The following is a 10815-nucleotide window of genomic DNA, read 5'->3' on the forward strand; positions in this document are numbered from 1 at the left end:
CATGGCACAGCAGGTTGAGCTGGGAGCACAGCCGTCGGGTATGCATAACCTCTCTGTGCGTCACCTAGAGCACAGGGGAGAAGAGTGTGTCCTTCCCAGAGCTGTCGTAAGGATCAAAAGGGTACCAGGTGTGCAAAATACCTAGCACGATGCTCAGAGTATAGCTAGGACTCAACGATGTCCACAATTGCAGACATCCCTTAAATATGCTGATCGTGTCTCTCGACGTGAGAAGAATCTATCATTGTTAAAAGTAAGTTACTAAGTGAAAGCATAGGTTCCAAACCACTGTGTACAGACTGAAAGCCCAGTTTTATTTAAAATATATTTACATATAGCCATATGCACAGAAAAAATGCCGGAAGGATGTACAGCAGATACAGTGATTATCTTTGGGTGGTGGAACTATGTAGGTGACTTTTTACTTTATTCTTTGTGCCTTTCGGTGTTTCCCTAGTTTTCTACGTGTCCTTTTTATAATCAGAAATGATGGTAAGGGTGGTGGCCGAGAGGACAGGCTATCAGGAGAGTCTGGATGCTCTCTGAGAGCGTCCTGAGTTTCCATCCTGCTCTCCTTTCTCCCTGGCTCCCTTGCCGTGGATTCCTGTCCCCCCTTAATGTGCTGTGGGGCCTGCACCTGCTTGTCGTGTGCCCTTCAGTGCCCAGACATCAAACCAGCTTGCAGATGCAGAGAGCGATCTTCCTTCTCAAACAGGAGAAAAAGTTAACGTTAGTCTATGATCGGCACTGACAAGCATTGCGTCAAAATATTCTAACTCGTTCACTCCTCGGATTTTATTCATTTGGGGATGGTGAGCCTTTAGTGTAAAACGTTTTTCTCATTTTACGGTTTCATGGAAGGAAGGTTTGCTGTGGGTAACTGCCATGTGACCCTGGCAGAAGCCAATCGGAAAGCCGGATACAGAACATGCTTCAAGGACAGGTCAGCAGAGCAGAAGACTATCCTTCCCCGGCCTTGTCCCGCTCCAGTCCCGCTTAGCAGAACAGAATTTGAATGAAATTCATGAACATGAACGTATGACATTTTTACATTTCATTTTTCTTAAAAGCACTCAGGTTTCAAAAGGACATCAAAATATTTTTAATTTTCTGAGCTAAAAATATTTGAGTTGTGGTTATGGTATTCACCTTTCTCTTAGCCACGATTGTGTGCTCCATAAATCACATTTCTGAGACATGTTATGTAACTGCTTTCTCAAAGAGGGAAGTCGCAGATAGTTTCCTTCCTTTAACTTGTTTTGAGGTAGTTTGAAAATAGCATTAGAAAAAAAAATGGGAACAGCAGTGACAGAACCAAGAAACTCTCTGTACTGGACATGCTATTCAAAAGATTTGGTTCCACACAGCTTGACCTGGAAGTGAGTTCCTGAGGATAAATGGCTCATTGCAACACTTGACGGGGCTGCCCAGAAGGAAACACACACCATTGCATCAGGTTCAGCACCTACCTTCAGAGGCAGAGGCAGCAGGGCTCAGGAGGTTTAAAAAATAAAAATAAGGAAATTTCTAAAATTCAGAAACAAACTATCTTTTCCTCATGTTTATGGTGGAGCCAGGGCACCACGTTTTACAGTTGTTCTGGATTGAAACAGAGAAGCTTAGTTTCTCCAGTATAGTTAATCTTTTTTTTAAAGAAAGAATGACTGTCACGTGAGTTAGGTATGTCATTACCAGAAAATGCCAGACAATTTTTAGCTGAAACTCCAAAGCAAACTGCTGCCCCCAACCTGTAAACAAATGGAGCCCCGCCTGTGATTTTGTAACATCCCAACAGGTGTTGTAGGATTGTCAAGCATTTGTCTAACAGCGTAAACCCTCAAGTCCAGGGGTCTCGGTCATGGCTGTAGACCACCGAGAGAAGATTCCGGAAATGTCCTCCTCCCAGTCTCGGCCCTCCCTGGCAGCCGGAGTGGGCTCACCACGAGCTCGAGGGCTGCAGGGAGACTGCTTCCCGATGAGCCGCGCATTCACAGAGGGTGCTCTGTGCCCCTCTGCTGAGCGAGTGAGATCCCCGAGCCCACTGATGGAAAGAGCAGAAACACGAAGAATCAAAACCACCATAACACACACACTTGTGTGCATAAACAATTCCAGAAATAAATCAGCCAAATGAGCTGAGTATCAGAGGTGTGTGGGTTTTGGTCTCCAATTCTGAATCTCCCCCAGCAGAAGGGCGCGTTGTATCAGTTCACACAAATGCAGACACACTGATGGCTTCAACCACCCTGCACCCGCAAGCCCTGTGGCCCGGGCACGGGTGCTGCAGAGACAGCTACCGCCCCCCGAGCACCTGGGATGTGCTGGATGCTTCTCTAACACCTGCATGGAGTCCTGGCACGTGGCTGACAAGACATGGGCGCTGTCAGCACCCCATTTTACAGGTGGAGAAACTGAGGCACAGAGAGCTAGTGCACAGCTCACGAGGGGCTGTGAACCGTGATGCTCTGCGCCAAGTTTCTTCCTCATGAAGCCTCGGTCTCTTTAATTATGAAGTGGGGATAACGGATGGTTGTGAAGCCCTTTGTCCAGCACCTGGCACAGAAAAGAGCTCAGCACCCGGCAGCTGTGGCTAATGCTGCGTGAACGTGACCTGCTGTTGAAGCCATTGTCCTCCAGCACTGTGTCCAGGGTCCAGAGGCCACAGCCAGGCCCTGTATTGGGTCCAGACTCTTCTCTCCCGCCAAAAAAGGCCTTCAGAGTCTTCTCAGGCCTGGGGCCTCTTACCTCTAGATAGTGAGGCTTGTGACACCGAAATAAGTAGGTAGATAGGAAAGCAGGTAAAGTACTAGCCACACAGTGAGTGGGGAAGGTGGCATCTGACGCAAGTGCTGAGCTGGTGGCGCCCAAGCCCACGTGATCAGCACTCTCGGTTCCCTGCAGGACTTCTGCTGGGCCTCCCTCACCTTCTCTCCCCCACCCAGCCCCTCCAGTCCCACAGGAGTCCCTGTTTCTGGAATGCCTCCCCTTGCCACCGCCGGGTACCAGAATCCTCTCCGTAACCCACACACTAGTGCTCTCGTCACCAACACTACCGGCCTGCCTGCTCCAAACCCCGAAATAACGAGTGTCCTCTCGGCAGCCTTACACCCTCCACAACCTTCTGCTCCTCCCAGGTGCTTCCTGGGGTGAAGGAGCTGCGAGGGCGCAACCCCGTGGCCCCCGCTGCGCCCACAGCTGCCTTGGGGTCGTGCACGGTGCACGGGGGGGGCACGGGGGCACAGGCAGAGGGGCCAGCGGGGTGCACTTGGTCCTTTTCAGGAGCCCCGAAAATGAAACCAGGGTGCCATCTTAGAGGCCAGATACACGTTTACACTTTTATCTGTATCCTGATCACATAGTCAATATGTAGCCCGGGAACCAGGAGGCGTGTCCCTTACAAAATACTGCCCAAGATCAATAATTTGATGCCCTGTAGAGTGTCCCCTTGCTGTTGCTGAGCACAGCTGAGTTGTTATTAGCCCAGGATGGTGGTTTCAACCAGGAGTGCACATAAGAACTCTTTATGAAACTTGATATAATTATGCAGAATGCCAGACCCCAGCCCAGCTCCTCTGTTTGGGAATCTCAGGCAGGCCCCGCCTGGCAGCTGCATTTTTAAAGCCCCTGCTTACAAAAGAAAACAGTGACCTTGACGGCCTCTGGGGAGGGAAGGGAAGAGGGGACTTTTCACACTTACACTTTTTGAATTTTAAATTGACCTATTCAGGAAATAAATTATTAAAAAAACCAGACGTACTCGGAAATACTATCTGCTGTTTGTGTTTACATACCTATGTAGTAGGAGGAACAGGATTAAAAATTGCTGTTGAGGAGAGACGGGGAAGTGAGGGAAAGATCTGGGGTTGGTTCTATCTGTGATGTTTTATTCCTCTAAAAAGAGATTTGCAGCAAAAAAAGGCAAAAATCCGTTCAATTTATGTGGCGAGGATAATGGCGTCTGTTATGTTATTTTCTGTTTGAAAGATTTTTTTTATTAAAAACAAATAGGTGAATGTAATTTACACTGTTGAATTGTATACATAAAGGTAGTTAAATTGGGAAAATTTAGGTTCTATATATGTTACCACTAAAAATTTTAAAACAAATAAAAATTTAAAATAGAAAAACAGTAAAAGTTGTTAGTTCCTCAAAAAAATCACCTTATGACCCTGCAGCTCCACTCCTAGGTATATAGCTCCCAAAAATTGAAAACAAGGACTCAAACTTGTAGACCGATATTCATAGCAACATTATTCACAGTAGCCGAAAGGTGGAAGCAACCCAAGTGTCCGTCAACAGATGAATGAACAAAACGTGGTGTGTATATATACACAGTGGAATGTCATTCAGCCATAAAAAGGAAGGAAATGATGATACACGAGACAATAAGCCCGACACCAAAGGAGAAGTATATGTATGATTCCTCTTATATGAAATACCTAGAATAAGCAAATTCATGGAGTCAGAAAGTAGATTAGAGGTTCCCAGGGGCTGGGGTAGGGGGAAATGGGGAGTCACTGCTTACTGGGGGCAGAGTTTCTGTTTGGGGGATGGAAAAGTTTTGGTAACGGATGGTGACGATGGTCACTCAGCCTTGTAAGTGTAATTAACGCCACTGAATTGTACACTCGCCGAGGTTAAAATGGCAAATTTCATATTATATACATGTTACCACATGGTTTAGTTTCCTAGCCTGCTTAAAGCAAATACCATGAAATGGTTTGGCTTGAACAATGGGAATGTATTAGTATATGGTTTTGAGGCTGAGAAAATGTCCAGGTCAAGGCGATGCTTTCTTCCCAAAGACCAGCTGCCGGTGAGCAAGGACATGGTGGCATCTGCTGGTGTTTCCCTTCCCTTCCAGGATTCACTGATTTCAGCTGCTTGCTCCCGTGGCTTTCTCCCTCCCCTCCTGCTTCCCTTCTCCCCCCGCCATCTCTCTCTCTCTGTCTCTCTGTCTCTCTGTCTCTCTCTCTGTCTCTTTGTGTTTTATTTATTTATAAAGGGCTCCAAAGGATTAAGACCATCCTGACTGAGGTGGGCCACACACTAACTGAAGTAGCCTTGTCAGAAGGTCCTACTTAGAATGGCTCACACCCACGGGAATGGGGTAGATTTAAGGACATATTTTCCTGGGATACCTACAGCTTCAAACCACCACACCACGATTAAAAAAAAAAGTAAAAGTTAAAAAATAGTTCCCAGATCTGCTCCTGACTAGCTACCGAGAAAATGGATACGAAAGGTGAATTACTGACTTTCCTCACTGGGGGAGTATAATAAGGAAGGGGCTTTGTATATTATCAATAATGGCACAAGTGGCACACGGAGCACGGGCGAGATCGCCTGGGCCCCTGGTGCCTGCCCGTTCTAGGGGTGTGTGTGTTTGTGTTCCAGGTTTTCGTGGCCAGTCCTCACAAAACACCGCCTATTGTGGAGATCCTGTTAAAAAACCAACCCAAACTCATCGAGTTTCTGAGCACCTTCCAGAAAGAAAGGACGGACGACGAGCAGTTCACCGATGAAAAGAACTACCTGGTTAAACAGATCCGAGACTTGAAAAAACCAGCCCCCTGATGCGCTCGCCCAGTTCCCTGCTGCAGTCGTTCCGTCCCTGTCGTTCGTTGGCTTGTCCATTAAGTGTCATGTCAGAGAGTGGTGGGGTCTTGGGGAGGTTGTGCAGGTGCCTTTTTCTTTATCTATTCGTTGTTCGGAGTAGATGGAATATAAATGTTTGAATGGAAAACAAATTTAACCTAGAATAATATATTCACTTTAATCAAATCTGTGATTATTTCTGTGAAATCAGAGCTTGTTCTAGACGCTGATAAAATCGATTTTAACCCTTTGTGGGGAAAAGGCGGCAGGGCTGTGCATGGTGGACCCCAGCCCCCAGCCTCTAGGAACCGCTAGGCCAATTGAGGGGCGCCACTGAGACTGGGGGGAGCTGGGCATGGGGGCAAGCGGGCCCCAAGAAAGCGAGGCTGGTTAGGTATCCTTTTGCTCCCTTCCCGATGTCTTTCGACTCTGATTCCTACTTTTCTGGGGATTTAATGCCCACCTCCTAGCTTGCCACCCACGTCCCTTCCCAAGACCCCCTCAGCACCCCAGAGCTGGGCATCCACCCTGCGCCCCGCCATCAGTTAGCCTAGGACCAGTGAAGCAAAACCAGGGGGGATGGACGGTCACCCCGGGGTGGCTGTGGGCAGGGGGCAAGGAGCACAGGCCCCCACGGTCATTGCCGCTTCACCCGGACTTTTGTGGGGCTCGTCACTGTTGGGAACATTTCACTCGTCATTGTCAATATGGGAGAAACGTGTTGTGGTGAGTGTTTTAGAGTGGGGAGCACGGCGTTCGCATCCCTGGCACCCTCAAAACCATTGTGCCTGGAGAGCTGTGCAGGTCTTTGGGCTACTGTTTAAAAGCGGGGCCACTACCTTGGAAAGGGAAATGAATAAATGCTTGGAAAAACTCTCACACGGCGGAAAATTCATTCTTCTCAGTTTATTTTCTGGGAAGCTGTCACTCAGTGAAAAGGCAGAAAACATAAAACTTTGGTCCGAAATATTCTTTTGTGTAGTAGGATGATTAAGGAGTTAATTTGTATTCTTTTAAAAAGACTTGGAACCAAAAAATTCAGATATCATGTATATAAAATAAAATTTTAATGCTATCTTTACAAAGCACTAAAGGCACAATCGCTGATCTGTATGTTTTCATAATTCTGTTTTTAAGTCACGTGGTGTTGCCTTCCATGAGAACCCCTGCTTTTTAGAGTACTCGGGTGCTGTGTTCTTTGTTTTTCTTCACCCAGCTGTGTCTCCAGGCGGAGAGAGAAAGAGAAGTGTGCTCTCCAGGATGGGTGCCGCTTGTGGATTGTGCATCTTAAGAGCACCTGGCAGGGGTCTCCCCGTTTCGCGGGGGTCCTGGGCATGGGTTCCGTCCGTGTCCTGCATGGAGCTCCGTGTCCTCCTTCTGGACCTTTCTTGGAGGCTCCACAGCCAGCGCCAGCCACCGAGGATGCTTCATTCCAAACATTTAAGTCAAGTTCGCTGTATAACATCTCCTCACTGTCCAGAGTCCCTGAGACTTTGACTCTTCTGGTTTTGCTCATTGGATGAAAAGAGAAGCATGTAAATATTTTTAAAGTGAATGTGAAATAACCATTGGAAGTTCTTTGGTTGCCTAACCCTCTTCCACAGCACCAGGGGATGCATGTTCTCAATTGGAAAGCAAAGAACAGTTATGATTCTTTTCTGATCAAGAAAGCATATTTTATTTCCTCCGGGCTTGAATTAGCTCTCTCTTAGCAACACTTTTCCCTAGCTTAGTACCTGCTGGACAGAAAACTTGGGTCTAAGAGGCAAGAAAAGAAGTAGTTGGGGTTGCACTGTGATACCCGTTTGTAGATTATCCTAAGCGGGAAAGCAGGAAGTGCACAGTCAAAATATGTTTGTACAAAGTTCACTGTAAATACTGTGGGAACTGAATTTTGAAAAGGTCATATTGAATAAGCTTTTCAAAAGCACACATTTAAATAAAGACTGAATAAATAAAAAAGCACCACACACCCCTCCCCTTGGCTAGTTTGATTCCTCGCAGCCCCGACTATGACAGTACATGTCCGTCCTCGTCACCGCTCCGGACAGGGCGAGCCCAGGCTGGGGGGCATCGGACCCTTGCAATGCAGCCGTCCCATGATGGTGGCAGCTGGCACCGATGCACATCTCATCCCTTAGGCCTCACCACAGCTCGGGGCCATTCCCACTTTTTATTTAGGGAAACAGGCTCCAAGAGGTGCAACAAAGTCTGAGTCACAAATTCCTGCTCTCCTGCCCAGTTTTGTCCTCAAGGCCGTGCACTGGAGAAGGTCCGGATCAGAAAGTGTCTGACTTCTGGACGTCTCTGGGGGGGGTCACGGCCCAGAGAGAACTGGGGGGCTGAGACTCCTGGGTGACAGCCGGGCATCCGCCAAATGTTAGGGTTAACCTTTGCGAATTGGCCCAGTGGGGACCGGCCTCCAGAAGTGACCCTCCTTTCATGGTTGAGTTCAGTGACGGACATCGGGCCTGGGACAGCAAACTTATAAATGCCCCATGATTGGCCACCCTAGTTGGTTTGTGCATTTCCCACGCATGCGTTCTGGGAATTAGACAAGATGAAAACGACTGTAACAATGTGAAGGAGAATGAAATGCAAATATCACTAGACACCTTTTTAATTGGCAGAAGAGAGTTGCTTCGAAACAGATCTACAGATCTTGCTAGACTACCAGTACTAGAGGAAATTAGATTTTTAAACAAGTGCTGTTTTATCCAAAATATATGGTACATAGGGCAGAAATAATTACCATCTTTCGTTCATGTTCTTTCAGGAAGGCTTTGGATGTTTTAGTGAGGGTCTATAGTTGTATAAAGGGCTGAAACAAATTATAAGGAGACCTCGAAAAGCTAGAATTGAAAAGATTGATGATGGGTGTGAAAGAGGACACGATACTGTTTTGTTTTTATTTTTTTCTAATCATTTTGAGGCCTTATTCATATCTCCCCAATAACACCATTAATGCCCCTTTTTTTTGTTCACAGTACCGTTATGTGGTTGTGCATTCATTACCAAAATTAGTTTTTGACATTTTCATTACCACACACACAAAAATAATAAGAATAAAAATTAAAGTGAAAAAGAACAATTAAAGAAGAACACTGGGTGCTTTTTGTTGTTGTTGTTCCCCCATTTTTCTACTCATCCATCCATAAACTAGACAAAGGGAGTGTGGTCCTTATGGCTTTCCCAATCCCATTGTCACCCCTCATAAGCTACATTTTTATACACCTGTCTTCGAGATTCATGGGTTCTGGGTTGTAGTTTGATAGTTACAGGTATCCACCACCAGCTACCCCAATTCTTTAGAACCTAAAAAGGGTTGTCTAAAGTGTGCGTAAGAGTGCCCACCAGAGTGACCTCTCGGCTCCTTTTGGAATCTCTCAGCCACTGAAGCTTATTTCATTTCCTTTCACGTCCCCCTTTTGGTCAAGAAGATGTTCTTTGTCCCACGATGCCGGGTCTACATTCCTCCCCGGGAGTCATATTCCACATTGCCAGGGACATTTACACCCCTGGGCATCAGACCCCACATAGCAGGGAGGGCAGTGATTTCACCTTTCAAGCTGGCTTAGCTAGAGAGAGAGGGCCACATCTGAGCAACAAAGAGGCATTCGGGAGGAGGCTCTTAGGCACAATTATAGGGAGGCCTAGCCTCTCCTTTGCAGCAACCGTCTTCCCAAGGGCAAGTCCTGTGGTAGAGGGCTCAGCCCATCAAACCTCAGTCCCCTATGTCTGTGGGCACATCAGCAACCATCGAGGTGGGGAAGCCCAACACCCCTGCATTCTCCATCAGCTCCTCAAGGGGGTTCTGCATATTTTTTCATTGTTTTTTTTTTAATTAACTCTTTTTTTTAATCAACTATATCAAAAAAAGATTTAAAAAATACAATTAAAAAAAAACATTTCAAACAAACCATAACAAGGGAGTAAGAAAAAGACAACTAACCTAAGAAACTACTTTACTTCCAACATGTTCCTACTCTACCCCAAGAAAATAACCTAATATAGCAACATTTCTGTGAACTTGTTCCTACCATACCCATCAGAAATTAACAGACCATAGTCATTCCTGGGCATTCCCAGAACGTTAAATTTACCCACGATAGCTTACCTGTTCTTATTGGGTTATCATTCTCCCTTAGTTGCTCTCTCTTGCTGGTCCCCTAAATTCTACAGTATAAACCATTTGTTTTACATTTTTCAAAGTTCACATTAGTGGTAGCATATAATATTTCTCTTTTTGTGCCTGGCTTATTTTGCTCAGCATTATGTCTTCAAGGTTCATCCATGTTGTCATATGTTTGACAACATCATTCCTTCTTACAGCCGTGTAGGATTCCATCATGTGTATATACCACATTTTGTTTATCCACTCATCTGTTGAAACGGTTCTGTTTTTGCAGTATGGAAAGTGCTATTATGTGACTACCATAATTACAGCAGAGCCTCCACTGTGCAATACACAAGCACTGCATTTAATCATATCAGAGTCTCCACTTTACAGGAGACCGTGGAAGCACGGAGAAGTGGAGTAGCACACGCAGGACAAACAGCTGGCAGCTGCTTCAGGCCACATCCGGCCGGCCCCAGGGTCTGTGTCCCTGGCCACGTGGGTGGGAAAACCAGGCTGCAAGCCCAGGCCGACTTCCATAAGGCCGTGCCCTTCAGCTCTTCCCCACCCCTCTCCCCCTGCCCGGTGACACGGCCACCAAGGAAATCAGCGAATCCTGGCTTCCAGGACACAGGATAACACAGTTGCAGGATTTCAAAAATTAGATTCATTTAATTACTCCTCTTAGTGGCCTGAAGCTTGGCAACTAAATTAGGCCTATGAGTAGGGTAAGGGCATTCGGTGTTGAATTATCCCTAATTTTGAGCCATCCCTTGACTCTGCACAGGTCTTAGTTACAGGCTGCAGCTCTGCACCTGCTTTTGTTTTCTTGTCTTGCTCTTTCAGTGGACGTAGCATTAGCTTAGCTTTCCCACGAGGAGTGATGGAAGGCCAGCTGTTGCTCTGTTCATTGCTCAGCCCTCCGCAGGCACCACGAGGCAGGGCTTCTCCAGGGAATTACCCTAAAATAAAGTCACCATAAAGTGCCCATGCACACAAAAGGCCACGCTCCTTTACCACCCCTTCATTCAATGTCGGTAGTGGTTTCCTCACTGCCCGGTGAGCTGTCTATGCTATTTTTGAAAGCCACGACCACAGGG

The 10815-nt window shown here is 46.6% G+C and overlaps 1 protein-coding gene across 1 annotated transcript in view; it reads left to right on the forward strand.

Annotated features, from left to right (window-relative positions):
- The window catches only part of LOC119507128 (calcium-binding protein 39-like), a 128775-nt gene extending 121221 nt beyond the window's left edge, over nucleotides 1-7554 (forward strand). The window contains exon 5 of the mRNA XM_037800231.1: nucleotides 5398-7554. Coding sequence (XP_037656159.1) covers nucleotides 5398-5577 — 180 coding nt within the window. The 3' untranslated portion in view covers nucleotides 5578-7554. The remainder of the gene's footprint in view (nucleotides 1-5397) is intronic.
- The last annotated feature ends 3261 nt before the right edge of the window (nucleotides 7555-10815 follow it).

This window comes from Choloepus didactylus, chromosome 12 (genome assembly GCF_015220235.1).
Source record: "Choloepus didactylus isolate mChoDid1 chromosome 12, mChoDid1.pri, whole genome shotgun sequence".
In the NCBI taxonomy this organism is placed as follows: domain Eukaryota; kingdom Metazoa; phylum Chordata; class Mammalia; order Pilosa; family Megalonychidae; genus Choloepus; species Choloepus didactylus.